The sequence below is a fragment of the Fistularia commersonii genome, chromosome 16 (genome assembly GCF_037954325.1).
Source record: "Fistularia commersonii isolate RoL2024-O1a breed Wild chromosome 16, RoL_Fcom_v1.0, whole genome shotgun sequence".
In the NCBI taxonomy this organism is placed as follows: domain Eukaryota; kingdom Metazoa; phylum Chordata; class Actinopteri; order Syngnathiformes; family Fistulariidae; genus Fistularia; species Fistularia commersonii.
The window spans coordinates 4,812,320-4,836,038 of NC_141299.1; the positions used below are offsets into that span (position 1 = coordinate 4,812,320).

At 40.9% G+C, this 23,719-nt stretch overlaps 2 protein-coding genes across 2 annotated transcripts in view; one reads left to right on the forward strand and one right to left on the reverse strand.

The window, feature by feature from the left end:
- Positions 1-13,140: 13,140 nt before the first annotated feature.
- rasl11b (RAS-like, family 11, member B) lies at positions 13,141-15,224 on the forward strand. The gene is made up of 4 exons (XM_086162555.1): positions 13,141-13,383; positions 13,469-13,525; positions 13,606-13,682; positions 14,095-15,224. Exons 1-4 carry the CDS (start codon positions 13,269-13,271, stop codon positions 14,590-14,592), a joined length of 747 nt encoding a protein of 248 aa, XP_086018681.1. The 5' UTR covers positions 13,141-13,268; the 3' UTR covers positions 14,593-15,224.
- A 750-nt stretch (positions 15,225-15,974) lies between these two features.
- scfd2 (sec1 family domain containing 2) overlaps positions 15,975-23,719 on the reverse strand; it is a 90,505-nt gene continuing 82,760 nt past the window's right edge. Inside the window, exons 7-9 of the mRNA XM_086162554.1 lie at positions 22,630-22,764; positions 19,857-19,976; positions 15,975-16,213 (exon numbers count right to left, since the gene is read on the reverse strand). Of these exons, the coding sequence (XP_086018680.1) occupies positions 16,121-16,213; positions 19,857-19,976; positions 22,630-22,764 (348 nt within the window). The 3' untranslated portion in view covers positions 15,975-16,120. The remainder of the gene's footprint in view (positions 16,214-19,856; positions 19,977-22,629; positions 22,765-23,719) is intronic.

A 23,719-nucleotide genomic window follows, 5' to 3' on the forward strand; every position in this document is an offset into this window, starting at 1 on the left:
GTATAACTTCCTCCCTAGCCATGTCACTGTGTTCACCTGGGGCCTGCTGGACTCATCTGCTTGCGAGGCACGCGGATCTGGTGGCTGAGGGTCTGAGGAATGGGTGGAGAGCCTCTACATCGGGTCCTGGGGCTCTTCGAAATTTCCGGGCTGCACAGGCCAAGAACCATCAAAAACATCCCGGAAGCTGCTGAAAAGACTTCACCATGACTCTGGTTAAGGAGGTGGGGGTTTGTGGCGTAGGGTATGTGGCGCCACGAATCCTGATCAACCCTGGCTGGGTCACCCAGGTGTCTGATGTGACACTGGAAACACCAAATGACACCGGTTGTCCAGGTTGCGACGTGTCGAAGTTACACCACAAGGTGGATTCAAGGACTAACACAGCACAGTGGTGTGCATGTTCTCTCCCGTGCCCCCACCCCACCATAGTGCCATACTCTTAATTGTCCTATAAGTGTGAATAAGAGAATAAATGGTTCTATATCTCCATATGTAGCCATATGATAAATGGTGACATGTCAAGGTTATGTCCTGCATCTTGTCTAATGTCTACTGGGATCCACTCCAGCGCCTTGAAGACCCAGTGTGTTGAGTGACTGATTGATAAGAAAGTATCACTGGATCCCATAATGTATAGTGTGAAGTAGCCTATAATTTATAATTTATTAATCCCTTGTGGAAAAAAATGAATTCCCTGCTCCCATCATTGATGAACCATAAGCAGTAGGCTGCCGTCCACCGGCGCCAGGGGAGCAGTTCAGCGTCTTGCTCAACAACTGGGAATCGAACCAAGAATGTTCCTCTACTTCCTCCCCCTTCGCTGTAATTCTCTCCAAAACATCAAACGTGCACATGTGCATGTGATAACAGTAATGTATTACTTCGTATCACCTTGTAATACATTACCATTATTTTGATTATATACTTATGTAACCTGATGATACATAACTTCCAAGAGTGGTAATAAGAATAAAAGGCCCAGTAAATCCTCCCTGCATGATCATTCCACGTTTTTTTAAATTTTTATTTGATTCAGACCATACTGATTAGAGAATAACATTAACCAAGTTACCTGAAAAATGTGAAATGTTTCATGGTGTTGTGATCAAATGAGCTGATCATGTTAGTGTGATCAAATCCCCAAGGTTAAAGCTCTCACTTTAATTCAAGACCTCTTGATTTGTTGTCTCAGACCCCGAGCAAGATAACCTTTATGACATCAGAGATTGTTTATTTTAACTAAATCAGTTTAAGAAAGAAAGTAGAAATTACTTGTTGAACGTTTTGTGCACTGGTTACCATCCTAATGTAGATGGAAAAACCAGTGGTTCACAATTCTTTAAGGGTATACTGAAAACTAGCCTCCAGAAAGCTGAAAATAGGGAAAGGTTGAGAGTATTTAAAGGCAACTATTCCCTCTGGAGCAACTCTCCAGGGAACCCAAGCCCCCAGGACATACTCATACATCAATGACTTTGTTTGTGCTTTCACAAACAAAGTCCCGCCAATTATCTGCTTAGCATTTATATCTGAACAAAAAGAAAGGAAAACAACAAATAATTATGTTTAACACACTTCAAAGGGGATGGGAAGGGAAAGAAGAAATGGGAGTATTCACAGAAAAACAAATCACTGAATAATAGCTTTGGCAGCTTGCGTGGAGGAGGATTGAAAAACCTTATTGTTGATGAGACGTTTGGAATGTGGCACAGGCTTATTGAAAGATTTGTTGACTGACAACTTATTTTTTTTCCTTTATTTATGAATATCTGTGACTGACAGGGCTCCTGACACATTCATGCTTTCAACAACATTCTGCTTCTGTTTCTGCCAATATTAAAATATGAGCGGAAAACATTGGATGCATCCGTCTGTTACCTGATGCATATTGTCTGTAATGTAATTAACTCTGCCCTTTGTATTCATGTGAATTTTATATATTTATTGCATTCAGAATCCACATGTAGATTGCTAATATCTCAAGTTCTGTACATCAGATCTATGACTTATTCAGTTAAGATAAAGCAATTCTCCTTTTCAGGTCAGATCATTTTGTGTCAGAAAGGTTTGATGTTTCCAGTTCTCTCTCCAAGTTTGTGGTGTCCTCATATTTGGTCGCAGCTGACAGAATTTCTGTGTTCATAACAGTGTTTTTGGCACCTGGTTGTTGAACCTCGGCGGAGCCTCTCTGCTCTTTTAGCCTCAGCTGAGATCACAAGTGGAGGAAAATTTCCTTTATGTGGGTACAAGTGAAAAGACAGACCAAAGAACAGTGAAACAAAAAAATCAACAAGGTGTTTTGAGTTTGTTTGCTGTTCCCTGTATAAGGGATTGCTGGCCTGCATGCAACACTATGATGTTCCCATTATTATAGCGGCTAAAATGATACAACATTGTACATCTTTACTGTTCAACCCTGGGAACAAGCCAGTAGTCTCTCCATTGTGATTGACTCTCTCACTTTCTGATAAAATAAAATGGTTTTACAACTTGTTTCCTCTTGTACTTCTTATAAAAATCCCCACTATCTTTACTGCAGTGTGCCAACAGGAGAGGACCAGTCATAGTAGATTTTAGTGAAGATTATGTACCTAAATATTGCTTTCTAATAATCAAGCAAACACCAACCCTTCCTCACCCAACCTTCCTCAATTGCCATGGGGAAACCATATGTGGACACTGACATGATCCGCTAAATTACACTTGATAAACTGAGAATCGGAATTTAGCAAAGATAAAACTAAATCAATAGAAAACTACATGCTTAAGCCAATTTGTTTGATTAAGAGTAGTCCATTTAGGTTAATGATATTCTGGAAGTTGCCTGTCTTAGGGCCTTGAAATAAAGACTTAAGACTTATTCATGCCACACAAAACAATTATTTGGTCCTATTTCTTGTAAATAGATGTTATTGTTAAACGAGTTAAGCGAGTTGCTGTTCTAGATTGAAGGTGTGTATCAATATTGCAATCCGTTGTTTTGTATGATTTATTTGTTCAATAAAAAATGTAAATAATCACAATGATTTGAAAAAAAAAAGTCCAAAATGAACATCTGAATATATTGTTTGGCTATCTCTGGGTCTTGTTCACAAGAGAGGGAAGGATGGTGTGTCGTCTGCAGCGATGCGGACTCTGTACTGGTCTTTCGTGGTGAAGAAGGAGCTGAGCCAGAAGGCAAAGCTTTCCATTTACCGGACGATCTACATTCCTATTCTCACCTATGGTCACGAGCTGTGGGTAGTGGTCGATAGAACGAGATAGCGGATACAAGTGGCCGAAATGAGTTTACTCCGCAGGGTGGCCGGACTCTCTCTCGGAGATGGGGTGAGAAGTTCGGCCATCAGGAAGGGGCTCAGAGAAGAGTCACCGCTCCTCCGCATAGAGAAGAGCCAGATGGGGTGGCTCGGGCAAGATGGATGGATGGATGGATCTTGGAAATCCAATATTACCAACAGAAAAGTTACATATCTGCACATTAGTGCTTGAAATAGATTTGTTGATCTCTTTAAGAGATCTATGGAGTCATTAATTCCATTATTCTCATAGACATCATTGGATGAACTATCTCAGTTGAGTTGACCCAGAGTGCTTGGCTTCGTCAAACCACAAATAACACGGATAATAACGTGGCAATGTAATATGGAGAGCGACAGAGAATAGAGGGAGATATTTCATTTGCTCAGACACAAGCCTTGGCACACTGACTGCGCCTGGTGCACGGTGCCCCAGTTTGCAAGTGCCATATTCCTGCTTCTGTAAACACTAGAACAGGTCAGGCTGGGTGCTGGCACTCTGTGAGCACCTCTCTGTTGACAAAGTGGTAGATTGAATGTACTGTGACTGAGAAGGGAAGTCATAGTGTTCCCCTAGTATTTGGAATAACAGAGATTAACCCTAGCGCAAAACAATTGAACTTTTACCTGTGAATCAACATTTGGCTTTCTGTTAAACAGCTTCTCATAGGTGGGACAAACACTGATCTGAGCTGGGAGCTGAGCTGAGAAACAGAATATATAATGAAATGGTATGCACATGGAGGTGGTTTGCACTTCGACCTCGCAGCGCAAAGGATTCACAACACTAGTCGATTCTGACAAGGGGACATTTCTGTGTGGAGTTTGCATGTTGTCTGCGTAGGTTTCCTCCCACAGTCATAAAATATTGTGAAATTGCCCCGAAAGAGTGAGTGAATGGTTGTCAGTCTGTATATGCGATTGACTGGTGACCAGTCCAGGGTGTATCCCGCCTCTCGCCCAATGACAGCTGGGATCGGCTCCAGCATCCCCCTGCAAACCAGAGTGCAGGATAAGCGGCAGAAGATGGATGGATGGAACAAAAATCTATTTCTTTGTAAATAACAACTGTGGTGTGAATGAATCAGCTGTAGTTGACTGATGGACAAGAGCATCTACTACAGGATTCACAAACAAGAGATTTATATTTGATTACAAATAACTTGCACAGGAATTACTACATGACAGTGTTTCTTTTATATTGCAACGAATATTGCACCCAAAATCCCCTCAAAGGATCACTTCAGGGCACAAGTTAGGGACTTGATGTACCTTGCCTGAGTTGTGGTAATGACCCAGATGGTGGTTAGGCAAACTCTAACAATAGCACCTGCTTTACAAAACCATAAACTAAAGTAATGTATTGGACAATGACAACAACCTCAATATGCCTGGAATAAAAAATTTTTTACCAACCTTAAACGCCGTCAATGTCTTTTACATTAGCTATCTCAAAAATGCACCTGTCGTGCTGCATGAGCAGGACCAGTCAGGGAGAGATTGCAGAGCACAATATCAGTATTGTTTCCATTACAGAAAGCAGGTAACGGAGAGCTGGAAACACTTTCCCCACGTGCAAGTATGCTAGAATGTGTGCATTTGGAAGAATGTAAATCATTACCATTTGACTCATCTGATCGACGGATGCGGAGACTCCAAAATTAACAAGGTTACAAGAGACGTGTATATAAGAATTGAAGCAGGTGTTCATCTAAACACTTGAGAAGAGGGCAGGATGTCAATGGATAATAAAAACAGTCAGGCTATATAATGCTTTGGCCTAGTTTTGGAGAATCGTCACACACAAACCCTGCCAATTAGGTCATTTCTGTGTATGTTTCTCATTTGCACAATGAAAAGAGATTGAACAGTAGGGTGTGACTCAGAACATAATGAGAGAAACCCATCATCTTTTCACAGATGTAATTACATGGTCCTCTTCCCTTTAAATTCAAGAAGAAATCTAAATGGCGTTTTTAAGAAACCCCCTCTTTCATAGCAGCCATGCACGCTTTATCCGACAACTCTTGGTTTTACATTCATGCCGCCCTCGATTTTTTTCGCCGGTCAATAACAATAGTTGTGTTTGTATAACTTGATCTTAACATTGAGTTTGGATTGCTGCAAAAGGCACTGATGCTTGACCCACTTTCCGGTCCTATGGAGCATATTAATTCAATCTGCCAAGTGCTTGGGAGACGGGGGGCTGTGCTTGTCTAACATGAATCGCTTATCTGCTTTCACCTGCCTTTACCTGGGGTGTAACAAAAAATGCCAGGTTTGACTGAATTTCTATATTCCGGCGAAAAATAGAATAGCTTCATTCACAGAAAAAGCCCAGACTTCCTCCGAGACCGGTCTTTTAAACTTCGAGGCATAAAAGCAGGACATTTGGGATTGTCAGGAAGCACTTGTGAAAACAACATCACCACATACATGTAACTGCATGAAGTTGAATGTCATGATTAAAATGAACTAAGTTTGACTGAGGGCCCTTATAAAATGCACCTGGCTTATAGGGAAACATCTTGAAATAACTAATCCATTCGACAATGAATTTTTCTTGTTTGTAAGGCTTGTGCAATATGTCTATGTGAAGCGAGAGCACCCAGAACATTCCTGCTGCCTCCGTCCATCTGTCTCTAGACTACATTAATCGCAAGTAGGAATTCTCAGGCTCATCTTCAATCCGTCAGGTCAGTATGTGTGACAAACTAAGCCCAGCCGACCTGAATTTTGTGCATTCATAAATAGAGTTGTTATGAGATGTATCCAAAAGCTCAGAGCGTCATTGAAGAGGAAGATAGATATTTACACAGTTAATAACATGGATGAAAACCTGGAGACCCTTGAGTTGTGGCAACATCATATCAGTCAACTGGACATTTCACAGCAAATTCTTCATGGATTCCATTCTCCATAATGTCCATTTACACCGTTCCCTTCTTTCAATTTTTCAACACGGGTTGACGCAGTTGAACAGCAATTTCTCTTGCATTTCAATAGCAACCATTTACTCTTGTTCCTGAAGAAGCCATTGATGGGGACTAATTGGGCGTGAGCCGTGAAGTTGTAGCTCAGTGCCTTGTTAAGCACTTGACTTTGATTTGGTGACATTCTCATGAATAATACTAAAGAAGAGGTAGTTGGACCACAAAAATCATTTTACTGCCTTTTCTCCCAGATGCACATCAATTTGAATAGGTGGGTTTTTTCATGTTTAAGCAGGGCATCAACAAGTTTTTAATGATATGCACCACGACTTTATCATTATGTACACATGGTAAAAGTCAGAGATATTTCTTTCTTGCATCTTCCACTGTTTACTCCTGTGTGATCTAGAATTCAACGAGACTTGTTTAATTGTTAAGGTTAAGTCTGGCTAAGATCTCAAGGTTAAAAATCAATTTCCTCTTAGCCTATTTTTTTAGTCACGGGTGATATGGGAAGCTAGATGGAGAAAGTTGATTCGCTACGGCGACCCCTGAAGGGAAAAGCCGAAAGAAGAAGAAGAAGAAGAAGAAGAAGAAGAAGAAGGTGATATGGGCAGCACAGAAGGGACAATCCTCCCTTTAAGAAGGAACGTCTTAGTGCATCTTACTTCCTGGTGTCTGACGCGCATCTTTGCTTTTTGTCACTGTCCTAAGAGCCAATTTTCACACAGAGTACAGTGTGTACCTGTCAAGAGCACCAACATGTATCCCCTAATTTTGCCCGGGGCTGTTTGGCTCTGTCTGCTTTCCTTTCCTCAGTATATGGCACTTGTGAGCCTCAGATACTCCATATTTCCCACAGGGGACATAATGTAACTTTAACAGACGGTAGAGTCGGTAGTGGAGCTCAAGAGGGATGCAGGGAAGGCCATGCTCAAAAGCTTTTTTGTAAGTCATGGATGACTCAAACATATCATGAGGATCTGGGATAATCATGCAGAAACAGTAATGACATCTATTCAGGTATAAGTTGTGATACTTTAGAACGGAACTTGAACACGTAGGATTTGTGATTAAAAGTAGATGTTACTTTTTCCTCATGACCATCCTACACCTTTTATTTGAAATAGCGCACAAACCGATTCAGTGACTAAACATCTTTTATGCCTCCTGTCACCCAACACCACACAGGATGAATACAAAACAGACCGGCCTTGAGAATCAAGCAGGAGATTCATCTAGGAAGTGATGCAGACTCACAGAGCATATGTCAAACCACCAGTATTGGTGTGGGTGTTTGCTTGCGTTTGAGAATGTGTGCATATGAACAGATATGTGTGATATCGCCATAATAATTATGGTCCTCACTCTTTCTGTCTGCATACATGGAGAGGTAAATGATCTGGAGAATAAAGCGAGTTATGTTGTGGGGGAAGGAAAAACAAGTCATAATAGCCTATTATATAGACATGACTGAGAAGAAACACAATGACCTGACCTTCCCTGTCGCTCCTAGAACCACCTGAGCTATGAAAAATGCAGTGTCATTATGGGTCATCAAGTGAGAGACATGGTTGACGAGTGATTTAGTATTTATCCGAAGAAAGGTGAAGACATTCTGTCATTTAACGGGACATCTGCGCAGTTCTGTTCCAGGCATCTCCTCCGAAAAGAGATACTTTTGGAGTCAGAGCAGGGGTCCAAGGGATGGAGGGGTGAGAGTTAATTCATCAGGATTAATGAACTTTCACAAAAAAAAAAAAAATCTGACTATGATAACCCCTTAAAAAAAATCACAATTTGTGTCAACAACATGAACATTGAAAAATCTGCTTATATTTTATTCTATGTGGAAATTTAACAAATTATCATTTATTATTATTAGAATTTTTGTATTTGATATCATATGTTGAAATCACTACAGCACAGTAAAACATGTAAATGCTATTTAGATCAGGCATATTATTGTTTTTAGTCTTTTTGTATATCTAAGTGTGGTTGTATTTACTCGCCTGTTTTGCTGAAAATCAGTTTGGTCACAGGCAAACACACAAAATACACATTGTCAAGATTAAGCATTTTTGCTGCTGGTTGAGGCATTGTGTTCACAGGTGTTGCAACCACCTGCATTGAGGTTTAGTGGTTCTTTGAAAAGCGTGACAGGACTGAGCCTGTCTGTTTCCACACAAAACTTTATTTAGTCTCCAGGAAGCTGGATAAACAAAAAAAAAAATCCAAGGACAGCAGCAGATGGCTGATAACGGCAAAATATCAAGTAAGACGTGCATGAATAACAATAATAAGAGTGGTGATGATGATTGCATTCAAGCCCAGTATCATATCAGGAAGACTCACCCGTCATTTATTGTACATGGGACAAAACATGGGCAGCAGGGTGGCACAGTGGTTTACGCTTCCTCCTCCAGCTCTCTTGTTTGATTCGGACAGAAGGTCTTTCATTTGAGTTTGAATGCTCTCCCAATGCCGGCTTTGGTTTTCTCCGGGTTCTACGCTTTACTTGCACAATCCAAAAAAAAAAAAAAAACATGCTGCAGGTTAACTGGAGACCCTAAATTGCCTGGTTGTGTGAATGAAAGGGTAAATGCTCTCTAGATGTGGCCTAGACTGGTCCAGGGTCTGCACTTGACTTGCCCAATGACAGATGAGTTAGGCTACATCCCCTGCAGCCCAAAGTGGAGGATAAGTGGTGAAGATAATGAATAAATGAATTTTTTGCCTTTGTTAATTTGACTTCCTAATTGCATGGACATCTGAAGGACAACATTTTAATTTGAGGTTTTTTTTTTAAATCCACTGATTTCAAAACTTAAGTTAACCCCTCTCCCTTCCTCTTCAGAACACTGACTGCAGGATAAGCAATACAGCCGGTAAATGAATGAATGAATGAATCAAGGGGACAAAACACCCCTGCCCTTGGTGACACAAACAAATATGCTCTGCTATCAGATGTTGTTCCTCTCACAAGTTTTCCACAAGGAGAGAAAACAACTTCTCAAACCTTGATTTGATCATGTGCACACCAGATGAAAAGTGCTTATGTCATCAATTTCTTTCTGCAACATGAACTGCTTTCTATCTCTCTATCCATCTTTCTATCACTATCTATCTATCACCATCGCGATGACGCGGCGCAGGAACAAGAGGAATTGTCTTTAGAACCGAACATTCCTGGTTTGATTCCCAGCTTCTCATAGTGTCGCTGAACAAGACACTGAACCCCTAACTGCTCCCCTGGCGCCGGTGGACGGCAGCCTACTGCTCATGGTTTATCCGTGATGGGTTAATTGCAGAGAGCCAATTTCCCCATGAGGGATTGCTAAATTATTATCTCCGTTCTGTGTATAAGCGAACACTCATAGCTGTCCATGATGGCAAGCACAACACGGAACCGACGCATGTACGTCAATCCCGTTGACTGAAAAACAACATTTCAATGCTTTGCTGTTGACCAGCTTTGGAATGTTGAAAGAAGTATGAAATTGAAATGGGATAATCATTTCAAAGTAACAAAACAGTGACACGCTGGGGCTCCTCATTGTTTAAAAGCTTAATGCTGGCATTCCTTGTGCGGGGGGGTGGGATTGTCGGGCTGCTATTGTTATTTAGAACCTTTGCCAGAGCACAGAAAACCTACCTCCCCCTAAAGTGCTGACATTCAGAGGTATGCAAATGGGAGAACATGTTGGAAGGTTTACATTTCAATAAGAAAAAAAACAACATCTCTTCCTTTGTGTTGATTAAGAGCTGCTTGAGCCATCAGGTCAATACAATTTCCATTGGCCATTGCAAATGTAAATTTACCTCCAGATGTACACAAATTAGTATCTATGAAAGGTGAATGGAGTGTGCTTGAAGGTCAGGTTCTTTGAGAAAAGGGTCTGCAGTTTCACTTAAAAGCAAAAAAAAAAAAGAAAGACATGAGCAAAGAGTAAAAATGATAGTGTCGTCATCGTAATCACCTTCATAGACAATGATTATACTCAATGAACATGATAAGTATCGATCACGATGCTGATAAACGAATGACTGTTGGTCACGAGGTTTGCCTCCAGGCTGCCCGAGTTTCTCTGATATCCCAAATGATCCGACCTGGGGACGAGCGACGACCACATGCCTCCGCTCAGCTCTACCTCGGGAAATCAGTCCTCACATCTGTGTCAACAAGGACATCCTTCTGTGAAACCCCCACCCATCCAGATTTCACCTGCCCCTTGCCCACTCAGCCAGCCCCCAATTAACTCAGCATTCCTCTGTTTTCAGTGAATACCCTGCATTCTCACCAACAATTGTCCACACCCCGGCGAAGGATTAGATGACATTTTACCCTCTCTAACCATTTTTGTCACCTCTGTGTGAGTGACGCTGCAATTCCCTTGTTGTGCTCTGTTGTACCTATAACTGACAGCCTTCATCTACAGTTATTTTAATGCACCTCCATTCCTCCCTCAGGGAAAGTGACATGGCCTGAGGACAACACTTCACACACAGCTGAGTAAACCTCCAGGGTGTTTTTTGACGCAAGGGTGTCAATAGTATTGTCCCCAATAAAGGGATTCTTCCACAAATACATAAATAGAACAAGCATAATTGGAATATTTCTCTTATAATTCACAAGTGGTTCATCAGTGGTATGTGCCACTCAATACTTCAGGATCTATCATGTATGTAATGAATGACTCCCCGCCCATAATCTGGATCAATGAGCTCCAAACACCTCCACAAGCCTCCTCTCCCTCTTTTGTATAATCTGTCATTAGAGGCTGCTAGAGAGAAGCTTCAATGCCGTATATTTCCCTGTTATAAAAACACTGCTGCGTGGGCTTCCATTACTAAATTGCAGTAACGCTTTCCTTTAAAAGCAGGGGTCTAAGCTTAACCCTGGAGTGCGTAGGCTGGATTTAAAGTGGCGTTTCATTTGCATGATATTGGTAGAGAAAAAGGGAAGCCAGCCTACACTGGTGCTTTGGGTGGAGTTGACTTTGGTGGCTACGATGTGGTCTGAGGACCCGCTGTGTGTGCACGTATGTGTGTGCACACACTGAGTACATGTCTGCTCACGAATCCCGGGCACTAATTTCACATTTCAGCGCAGACAGCTGTCATCAGCACTCTTATCAAAAATACATACCAGACCATAATCACAGAAGGACTGGATGCCAAAATACCACTGAGCACAGGAGGACAAATGAAAGATGGAGGAGAGTCATGAGGGGGGATGTGACAGAGAGAGCAAAAAGAAAGTGGGACAAAGAAATCATACAGGATATTTCAGGCGAGCTGCCTGGCCAATTTGTCATGTGAAACATCTGCAAATGTTTTAATCTTCTAAAAATAGAACCCCAAACCTCTTTTATGGATCACAGATTAAGAGGGTGATCGGTCAAATCACGGGATAGTAAGGACTGGCAGTTTTCACATCTGCTGCATGAATGGTTATGAGGTATGTTGGATAAAGTGTGTGTGTGTGTGTGTGTGTGTGTGTGTGTGTGTGTGTGTGTGTGTGTGTGTGTGTGTGTGTGTGTGTGTGTGTGTGTGTGTGTGTGAGCATCAGCACCCATTAACCCCCTGTGTGGAAACCTCAGTGACATGTCTTAACAAGTTACCAGCTGCAGGAGAGCATTGGCTTTTTGAATAGGATGTATGTGCATCACACAATTCAACAAGACACTCAAAGCAGGAAGAGGATGCATCATGTTCTTTATCTTTAATTAAAAGGTTATTGACATAATAGATAAGATATATATACATATTGTAGACATATTCAATAAGTCTTAACTAAATACGTGTGCTAAAAATTCAAGGATTAGAAATATATGTAATTACATAAATGATTGTAATATCCCAGTTCTTAAGTGCAGTTTCACTTTCTAATGACAATCTGTCAAAAGTGGAAACTTTTTTCTAATTTCCCAGCCAAAATGCAGGACAAACACGATATTTTTTTACTAATGATGAAACTTTTGAAAATAATCGTTTTTTTCTCGATAATACCTCATTTCAAGACAATTTGTAATGTTTAGACAGTTTCATCATTCGAAAAAATATAGCGTGCAACACAATTTGTCTTGAAATGAGATATCATTGACAAAAAGCTAATTTTCAACAAAGACCTAATTTTATTGCAAATTACCTTTATAACACTCTGCCACTATGGTACAATGAGTGTTTTGGAGAACTGTGTGATATTCACTTGTTAACTCGAAAAAAAAAACAACGAAAACTCTGTGGGATCTGTTAATGTCACATGCCATTAAATTTCTTCTTTCATTTGAACAAAAAAAAAAAGCTATCATTACAAAACATTTTTTGTTTTATTTTTATTGAACACATATGGTATAAACAGACAAAACATATGAACAAACAAACACGGCTAAATAGAAATGAATGACATTAACAGGAATGAGGTAACATAAAGACATTAATTTTGTATGCAATCAATTAAGTGTAACAGTAAATAAGATTAAAGGCCTGTGAGGAATGTTTAATTTTAGAAATAAGGGGGAAAAAAGTAATTGATTAATTAGAATACTAAAATTTATAATAATAATAATAATAAATAAAAATGAAGACTAAAAAATAAAATTGGCAAGGGGAATACACTACGTATTTAACTCAGTGGGTCTAAAGGAATATTAGTCGTAAAACCGTATATTTTTTGGTTTTTGTATTTTCCACAAGTTTTAAAGATTTTACCTAAATAGTTGAGAGTCAGGATTGTCCGCTTCTTCCGGTGATTTCTGAGCGCACATCTCGCGAGGTCTCCCACCTGTTGTTCGAGCGCTTCTCCTGCTCGTGGTGGGCGGGGCGGAATGAGCGAACGTTTATCAACGATCGGCCAATCAGATGCCGGCAGCGCAACCGCCCTATAAAAACCACGGACTCCCTCACACTGCCGCAGTCGATGCTCTCGCCTAGGTTTTTTCTCCTCTGTCGGCTTGAAACGGATCGGAAGCAACTCGGCATCTAGTTAGGCTGATTTAGCTTCTTTTGAAGGAACGGAACTGAGGGAAGAAACATGCGTCTGATACAGAACATGTCAACCATCGCCGAGTGTGCGGCTCCGGAATACTCGGTGCCAAACCGGGTTATTAAAATAGCCGTGGTAGGAGGCAGCGGGGTTGGAAAAACTGGTAAGAAACTGATTTTTTTTGACGTAATATCCTTGTAAATTCCATGCATCCACATTGTGACGTTTTTTTATTCGCTTCCTTTCAGCGCTTGTTGTGAGATTTCTAACGAGGCGTTTCATCGGAGACTACGAGAGAAATGCTGGTGAGTACAGGTAGTGGTTGTTAACACAAGGGGTCAATTGTCCCAAACTTTTGTATTAAGGTTTGTTTCTGCGTGTGCAGGTAATCTTTACTCTCGAGAGGTGCAGCTAGATGGGGAACAGGTGACCATCCAAGTTCAGGACACGCCTGGTGCTGAGGTAAGAACTCAGCTTTTCATGGACATTCTTTGTTTCATCTTTCCAACCATGAGAGGAAGCAAAATTGACAGATCTGAATATACACTGTGTCAGAACTGCAGATGTTATCATTCACTTCATACCACCTTCTTTGGATAACGGTCCAACATATTATATCTCCCACACAAAAGTCTGAATCTAATCTAATTTGGCATTTAAAGGCTGTTGGATGTTAGAGTCCGGTGTAACTGATACCTTGAGCATCATTCAAGCAATCTCCTTAATCACACACACACACCTCACTGCTCCTTAGGAGAAACTCAACAGCTCTTTTCTTCCCGCATCACATTCCGGTCTTTGGTAACACGAGTTGGAGGAATCTGAATGTGCCGCAAACTGTGATTTTAATATAATTTCCCCTCTGTTTTCCCAGATGACTGATAACGGCATCAGTCTGGCCGATCACGTGACCTGCTCCATCCAGTGGGCAGATGCCGTCGTTCTGGTCTACTCCGTGACAGATCGTCGCAGCTTCGACTTGATCGATCAACTGCACCAGCTGGTTGTTCGTACGGGCGGCACCAGTTTACCCCCTGTAATTCTCTTGGGCAACAAAGCGGACTTGTTGCATCTGCGGCATGTTGACTCCCAACAGGGCCCGCTGCTGGCGGGAACGCTGGGCTGCACTTTCTATGAGGTGTCTGCCAGCGAGGACTACAACCAGGTGCACGGTGCGTTCCACAGGCTTTGCTGCCAGCTAACCAAACAGCCGCTCCCTGCACCCAGCGTTACGCAAAACTCTGCCGTCGCTGTAACGGAGAAGAGACGCTCTCCCCTCATACCCAGACCCAAGTCTCCAAACATGCAAGATCTAAAGAGGCGTTTCAAGCAAGCTCTCTCAGCAAAAGTGAGGACTGTGACCTCTGTGTGAGGACAGATGTTTGCAAGTGGTTCAAGGTGACTACCAAAAGAAAGCAATGACTTGGAAGCGGACAGGAGAGTTTTCTCCTCTGAAATCCCTTTCCTGTGAGGCTTAGAAGGCAGAACAGATCAGCATGCAAGCGAATCTTGTGGACAAGTGTCTGTGCCGATTGTGTGGGGAGGTTGATTCGTTGTGCAACAGCAGGAGAGCCTTGAGGAGCAAAAGCAGGAGTCGGAGGCGGACTGAACTCTGACTCTGTATTAAGACTGTAAATCCCTTGGCAAAAGCTGGCCTGAAGGAATCTTTAGTTGCCTTTCGTGGCTGTTCTTAACTCATGCTGCCACTGCATGGCACTGCTAAATTGTAGTGTAAAAGACCCCTCAAGGCAAGGCTGAGTGCAGCAACTGCCCGGTCCGATGTGTGTTAGCTGTGTGTGTGTATATATATATTTTTAAATGAGATCCAGTGAAATCAATGCCCATAATGGGGTAAGAAGTGGAGAGTGGTGGGTGTAGTGGGGTAGCAATATGTAGCATGTGGAGGTTATGATCACTGATGCACTTTAAACAGGAATAGTCCAAAGGGTCTTATTTATTTTGTCTAAATCACATTTGTTTGCTCACAATAAAATGATGAATTTGATTTTGTCTTAGTTTGTAAATGAAAGCCTGGGTCCGTTTCTGACTATGACGCACGTCACCGCTACAGTAAAACAGAAAACCGAAGGACGAATAAACAGTCTTACAAAACACTTCTGACACAGCAACAACAAAAGACTTGTCCCAGGTTTTGAGATTCATCTGAGGGTGATGTCATCACACAAAAAAACGTGTATATGCAACACTGGTTTGTTTTCTTGTCCGAATCTAATTTTATTTGGGCTCCAAAGAAAGCTTTCACAGAAGATGATACAGATGTTTTCCAGTAAACCAATACCGCTATATGATTCATAGCTCTGCTGGGAAATTGATTTGTAAATAACATTTAATAATGGGGAAAACTGCCATCGTGTAAGATGCAGCTGAACTAAAGGCCTTTACCCTTAGTGTGAAATGACTTCATTATTCTGCCCTTATCACCCTCTAACATAATTACTGCTTGCCTCACCAGTTCTCACTTTCACCTGTAATGAGTTTACACCTTCATTCTGCATTTAACACACTGGTCAGAATGGCCAAGCCCCCGCACTCCACCAAAACGGCATGGAATCTGCGTTTCAGAAGTTGTATTGTTGAAAGCTTCGATTAGTTAATGAACAGATTCACCATGAATATTCTAACAGCTAAAGATAAGAAATTGAACATTTATAACTATGTAAATTGAACAATTATAATTTTAATTACAGATAAACACATCCAAACACGGAGGCAGTAACGTTTGGAGACGTGACACCTGTTTTTTTATTTTTTATTTCCAGAATAGTCACTGGAGAATCTACCACATTGAGTCACACACACCTGATGATGCACTCGGAGGTGTGTGTTCGTGGATCATGTGTCTTGACACGTGAACAAGCGTGTGGTCCCACATGGCAGCTTCACACACCGATGTCAGGTTCCAGTCTCTCGGAGGTGAAGAGCAAGTCGGGAATGTCTGTGGGCCTCAGCAATCTGGTGGATAGAACTAGCACCTGGTATGGAAGCACAACGCACGCATTAAGGTTAAATAGGTCGTGTGTTACTCAACAAGAACATGGCAGGCATCAACGTCTGCGTTATTAACGTTGAAATATGCAATCAGCAAGGTGCATGAATTTGGTATTCAGAAACGGCTACCTTTGATTACCGCCGTCAAGGTCAGGTTTTAAGCCGATGGAAAAAAAAAAGAAATCAGTTGATGGTGATGACGTTAAACTGTCATCCTTGAACACAAACCAAAACACTAGCAAACTTAAGAATGACAAATCACTGCCTGCTCAAGTCTTGAGATTCTGGACAACTTTTAAGTCCCAGGCTGTGAGTTTTGAGTCCTACTGCAAAAAAAAAAAACAGGAATGCCTTAATTAAACTCATCTTTAATATTTTCTTACAACACTTTTGAATATCATTCTTAGACATACTTTCTAATATTCACTTCTAGTTAGAGGTCATTGTTCTTTTAAGAGTTTTCTGGTTGAGTCTGAAGTCATGTGACCAGAGTCTGCACTGTGATAATTACCCATTTTGGGCAACATCAACGCTGAGGAACATTGTGTTCTTAAAAGTTATGATGGAAAAAAAAGCAGTTTGGGTTCTGATCATTGTGACAGCAAACGCTGCAGAGTGCCTCCTTCGGCTTTGTCCGTAATTAATTTTACTGCACCAGAACATTGAGCTCTGTTTCTCAAAGGCCAGACAAATGTAGCTTTCTCACAAAAATCACACGGGGAAAAGCTCGTGAATGCTGCTGTAATAAATATACGATTGAATTTTTCATTAAACTGAAAAGCGACGCCACATCTGCCTGTGATTGTTAACCTCTAAGCAGGCAGTGATTTATACTGATGAATCAGAATATTACGATATTCATTTTTGTGTCCTAATGCTCTGTTCTACCTCTTCTTATATCACAGAGGTTGCATTTAGGTAAAGCCCGACTTTTTTACATAATGAGAAGCACATGTGAAATGAGACTTTGTTATAAGTGAATTGAAGTCGTACAAAGCCTGTACTTGAGGCTGAGACATGGTGATTTACAATTACAGCACAAAATATTTAACATTCACAGGTCAAATCTCCTGTGATTCGGCCTTTTAGGTGGAGTATCGAAGGTGAAATTAAGTGAAAATATAGGGAGAATGCTCTTAACTTTTTTTTTCTGAAAAAAAGATGCATTTTTGAGTTGTCATTAATTTTCCACAATTTTCCTTGAAAGAAAAAAAAATCCATGACAAGACCCAGTTTACTATTGGGATGCAGTCACCACAGAAGAAGTTGAGGTGGACTTTAGGGCAAAAAGCCTTGAAAACTGAGAAGCTCTGTCTGGTGAGATGTTGCTCGGACACCAGAGGAGCACTTAGAATTGGCAGACGGCTTATTTGTGGTGGCCCAGAAAGTGCATTTCAGAGGAATCACAATCACACCGAAGACGGAAAGACTGGTTTTGGGTGCAGTGCGTCACATACATCACATTCACAGACATCAGCCCATAGGATACTCAAACTTGCCTGTCTGCCATATGGTGTGTAGGTCAGTGTGTGTGTGTGTGTGTTGGTGAAGCAGGACATTAAATAAGCGTGTCTTTATTCAGTTTCTCTGATTATAGATGGAGAGCTTTGATCCAGACCTTTTATTGTTCCCAGCCTTCTCACAGTCTTTCATTAGAATAACTCACACAACCCGCGCTGATCCCTCTACACCCAGCCATCACCCAGGGGAAACCTTTTCATTTGGATGTTTTGCATGTCAGTGTGGACTGCATAGGAAACCAGCACTTAAAAAAACAGGCAGCCAGCCACTACCCCTCTCGCATATAATTAATATAATTGATAAATGTGATGACTGTTGTACATCTGCACCTGATCCGAGTCACCTGTATGTAGGTCAGCGCTGATCTTCCTTGGCGCTTGCTTTTCAAGCTGAATGCGAGATCTCAGGATTAATGCTTCATAGTGATGTGCTTTTACGTTTCTAAAAATATGACTCAAATGTAGCTGGGTTTGCTTTCGTTTTAGTCAAGTGTGTGTTTTTATGATCGCACCGTTGAAAGTCACATCAGCTTTGCATGGGCTTCATCGACAGCAAGTCCCTACCAGAATCACTTGAGCAAAAAGGTGTGAGCGATTAATGGGTGTCACAATACTTCCGTCGCTATGGTGACGACGTTTGCTGTGTCAAATATCAGTGAGGTTCCATTCAAGTCACAAAGTTTTCTTTTGTCTTGTTACAAAACTTGATTGTTTAAGCGTTGTTATGAAACTGATGGGCGTGCACGGTTTCAATCTGGATGCATTTTTTTCTAGGTCAAGTGATGAAAGTCCAATTCTCTAAGCTCACTGAAGACAGTATCTGATTGTCAGTGACTTCGAATAGTGACGTCACACAAATCTTTTGAAGGCAGACCTGGTCCAATATTATTCCACGTTCTGACTCATCCCTCAAGTAATATCAACGAATTGTATGCCAATTTGATGGTTTCATTAGTTTTTAATACCCCTTCCAAATAACTGTATGTTTTGCCAATTACTGGCAATGTGACAAATTAGAGCGCAGATATAGCATGTATAGCCTGCTGAATTGTGTTATCAAAGATTCTCCTTTTTTTCATGTGCAACCTTCCCCTCTGACCAGATTAAGGGGAAAAAATTGGTTGGCTGGGGTGTGACTCATATCCGGGTCATATCCTGGATGTTTAAATGCTAATTACGATGAGGATCTTGCATAGCTTGGCACTTTTACAGGAAATACGTGGATATATAGAAACAGCAAGCGATTACTGACCAGTCATATGTAAGCAGTAAGGGTCCTTAACAAAAACTTCCACTATAGGATTTTTTTTGCACAAAAAAACTCAAATTGTATTGATTGTTACAAGTGTATGTTTTTGTGATTCTTGCAATACAAGCGTGTGAAGATATGAGCAACCATCTTGCTGAGCAAGTGGTTGTGCTGTGTTTGTCAGATTTCAAGGCAATTTCATGCTTGAATAAAAGTCACCATTAAGACACCTGTTCTAAACCCACTGTAACCCAAATAAAAAAAAAAAAACGCTCTTTGCGATCCCTTTAGATAATCCTCGATGGCACATCCAGGCTTTTTCTGTGGGAAGCTTCGCTACCCTGTGACCACAGTTTGAGAGATAATTCAGAATCTATGCGCTGTGAGAGTTAGATGAAGTTATTAGGTCAAATAGGATTTAAAGTATTTGTTACAGGGGCGTCTGAAGCAACAGGGAGTCATGGAACCAGATTCATAAACAAATAGATGACTAAATGAACACCACTGAATAACATGGAAAAATCCCTGAGATATTGATATTATGAGATGTGAGATTTGATTATGAAAAATCTGCAATATTGTGATGAGTTTAACAAGAATTCCTAACTTTTGTTTTTAACTTTGTTTTTTTTAACTCCGGTGCTCATTACGAGCAATACAAAGAATTCATGTGGAGTAAATATTACTGAAATAAATTTAATTGGTTCTGTTTTACTACTCAAATTCTGGTTTTATCTTGTATTTATTGGCGAAGACTTGGGCGGTTGTTTTCCCATCCTGATCATCTCGAGGATTTGTTGAAGCCACAAATCTTTCGTGTGCTTTCATGTGTTTAACTTCTGAACTTTGCTTCCTTACCTGGGTCCCTGCCTTGTTTGTCGTGACGATCTCCTTGATGAGCCGCAGCTCAGAGGGCGTGACCCCACCAACGATGAAGAGAAAGAGCAGTGGGTTGTCACTAGGATGTGGCCGACTCACCTGGAGATGAGATAAGACAGTTTTTGGTGGGGGAAAGTGTATTTTATGTCATCTAAGGATCTTATTGTACTTCCTGGTAGTGGGCAGTATAAGTTGAAACATTCTTTTTATTGGACTCATGATGTCAAATTTTCTTCATCTTGTGATCTTGCTTGCTGAATCATGACTCAGCCAGGCACCTGCAATTCTGTGAGCGAGAACTCCACCAGGACTCGGGTTGCAGCTACTACAAACAAAGCCCTGTGTTGGCACACTGGTGTTATGATGGCTAACACGTGGGCATATAAACATGTACACACACGCACATGCACACGCACGCACACACACACCCGCGCACACACACACACACACACGTACGCACACACACACTCACTTATGCATACACATGCACAAACACACGCAGTCTAAGTGATCGTGCTGGAGCATCACTAAAGGCTGTGCGCTAACAGAAGGGCAGGGTCAGTTGTATCTGCTGCATGTGATTGGTTCTCTTGGAGCACTGAAGGAGCACTATTGGCTGAGGAGCTACCGCTTTGACACATACCATGTGCTGCCTTTGAATTCCAACTCTTCAATCAGAGCCACAGGGGGCGGTGCTAAAGCAAGAGTGGCTGAACACGTGAAGCCCCAGCAGGCTGGAGTAAAGCGTGTCAGGCATGATTCAACGTGCGCTTCTCGAGAAATGTGTGAAACAACATCATTCTGTGTATTCTGTGTGCAAAGTATGTGTTTGTGATGTATTCAAAGGCTCTCATTGCAGACACACACACACACATATACACACTCCGTTTGGTGGCTCACCACCTGTGTGGATATTAATCATGTGTACAGCCATGGGAAAAACAGGGAGGTGGGAGAAAAAGAGTGTGATGTGCAATGTGCAAAGTGTGAGGAGACAAATTGCTAAAATCCTGATTAAAAAGGAGATCCGATATCAAGATCAAGGGATGATTATTTTTCATTATCTTAGTACATTTGCATAAAAGTCACACAATAGTGGTCTCTTAAAAGAAGAAGAAAAAAAAGAAGATCCTTACATGCAGTAATAAAACAGTTAGGACCTGTTGTATACCTTGATTTTTTTCTTTTTTTGGTTGGACACCTGACAAATCTTAAAGAAAAAGAGAATGCGGTGACCAATTGAAATCTAGCTGAATAGATATATCCATGCGCTGTTCAACATGTGTACGAACACACCAAAATGTAGGTCATTTACATTAAATAGTGTTCATTATGATAAAATCAGCTGCCATTAGGACCTGGATTGTGCTCATATGTTACATATAATAGAAATGTTACTGTCAACTTTATATTGTGCTTGAAAATGGTTCCATCCCCTTTCCCCACCTTTTTAATTTATGAAAACAACCAGAATGGATGAAGCTAGTAATATAAAGGCAGTTGATATAGTCACTGTTAAAAGGATGGATTGCTCTGTTGGTGTTGACAGATCAGTCTTGTAATTTAGGAAAAAAAAGAACAAAAAATACAGACAAATTGGACCAGAAAAGAGGTTTACAATACATGTTAAAATTTCTCACGATTGCTAAGGTACACATGCAGTATGTTGTTGATCTACTGGTTAAGCACTTCATAATTTGTCAGTAATAATTGATAGAATGTCAGAAATAAACCTGTAAATTTGGTTCTTATAATATCATATATCACAGTTTCTCCAAACAATGGGAGCCAGGCCAGCCTCACCATTTAGAGCACATCTTCAAAAAGACTGAATGTTAGACATCAAGCACACTAACACGTATAACAGGTTACAGAAAATTTAATTTAAGGTTTACAACACATGCTCTTGGTGTGTTATAATTGGGACAGCAGGATTCAGGGTTTAATGAAATCAAGTGGGGGCACACCATACGCTCTGTGGTTAAAAATAGATGTTTCATTACATATCAGAATGCACTAAACGCCTATATATTCATCTTAGTTCAGCTTTATGAGTTTTGTCTGTCTGCGTTGGTGGATCACGGGCCAACTTTCTTAATTTGTATAAAACCAGGCCACGGTTATGCAACCAGTCTAATTCCTCCTCGAGGGGAATCATCAGTTTAAGCAGACCCAGATGTGGGATAAACAGACTGTGGATAGTGATCTGCTCTGCGGTGGATATACATTTCCTACAAGTCCAGAGCTACACGTCTTTGGCACAAAAACATTTGGCCACTGTAATTAACATAACCTACAAAAATACAGGTCCTTTGCACCGCCATCTGAGGTTTTTACTGTGGACAAACTATGAATGTATGAAGAAATTATTAGTTGAATGACTGAAGGAATTAGGTTAATGATCAGTAACGGCAATTGCAATATATTAAATGTATTTCTCATATATCCTAATTGTTTTTTGAGATTTTTTTTTTAGATGGAAAAAGCTTTTCAGGAACAGCAATGCTGAAGGGTCATCTCCAACTTTCGGGTGCACCAGTGTACACAAGTGGCCCAAAACCTGTGAAGAAAACCACTTACCTAGCTTTTCCAACTTTAAGATTTAGCTCTAAATCGATTGCTCTGAGATGACGAAAACGCGAAACTTTTTATTTTGAGGCCATCGCTAAACGATGCGTTTCTCAAAACCTGAGAAACGCATGGGTTAGCTGATGTGAAACAGCATTAAGTGCAGAAAGGGTTGAAGTCTGACCTTCATGAACATGCTGAATCCTGTCTTCAGCAGGTCTGTAAGCCCACCAGACATGTGCTCGATGTCAGGACATTCGCGTCTGTCCGGATGAAACACTTCTTCCAGGACTTGCCGTAGGAATGGACGATAAGTCGCCTGAAAAGTACAAGATAACACAACTGAATTCAATATCAGAGTTGATTCTCTTCTTTTTTGTGTGTGACTGGAGTACTGTTCCTATGAGTCACTTAGAAAATTGAGCAATGTCAGCCAGGCTGACATTGATCTACAAACAATGCCACCAACAACAACAACAAAATGCAATATCCTAATTGACATGATTCCTAAAAATTCAAATATAGTTCTGGGTTTAAAGCCGGCTTGCAGCATGGCTCTAAAGAGTGTGGCCGTTCTGTTCGGTAAAGATGACGTCTTCGAGAGATAAAAGTTTTAAATCATGTATAATGAAGTATGGGGATTCTTCAAGATACCAATGTGTTGTGAGCAAAAAGCGTCTCTGCCAAAAATGCAGTAATCCAAGATCCAATGTGTGTCATAAGCGTATGATAAGATATAGGTGGTTCATTTTTACAAATGTTTCAGTTAAAGGAGAGAATGGCCAAAGTTACCAAATAGGTATCTCTTGTTTATTTAGCTAAGCACAGATTTTTCTGTTATTACACATGTCTGAAGTCTGAAGCAAGACTTCTGTTTGATTCTTTTGTATGTAATTATTGTAAGAGGCACAGCACCAGACAGGTCTATTGGTCCTATTTTTTGACAGTTATGAAACAACTGTGAATAGTGAAAACATATAACTGATTAATTGGCCTTCCTCCGATAATGTCTCAAATTAAGCCTTTCGAATTAGCCTCTCAATGTTTATGTGGAAGTTCATCAGTCTGAGAAAATAGCAAGAGAGCGAGAGAAGCACAACGAAATAGTGAATTAAAGTTAAGAAAATTAAGGGGTGGAGGAATGCCGTTATATTGTTTATTGAGGTAGGATTATTGCAGGCCTGTTTTCGTTTTGTCTGGGTGTATGAGAGTAATCATGGAAACTAGTGATAGTTGTACATCCCTTCATTTTTCAACAGCACTACAAACTATTG

Coding starts and splice junctions, on each gene's coding strand:
- rasl11b (XM_086162555.1), top strand. CDS start 13,269: ATGCGTCTGATACAGAACATGTCAACCATCGCCGAGTGTGCGGCTCCG. Junction 13,384..13,468: donor CAGCGGGGTTGGAAAAACTG/GTAAGAAACTGA, acceptor GCTTCCTTTCAG/CGCTTGTTGTGAGATTTCTA. Junction 13,683..14,094: donor AGGACACGCCTGGTGCTGAG/GTAAGAACTCAG, acceptor CTGTTTTCCCAG/ATGACTGATAACGGCATCAG.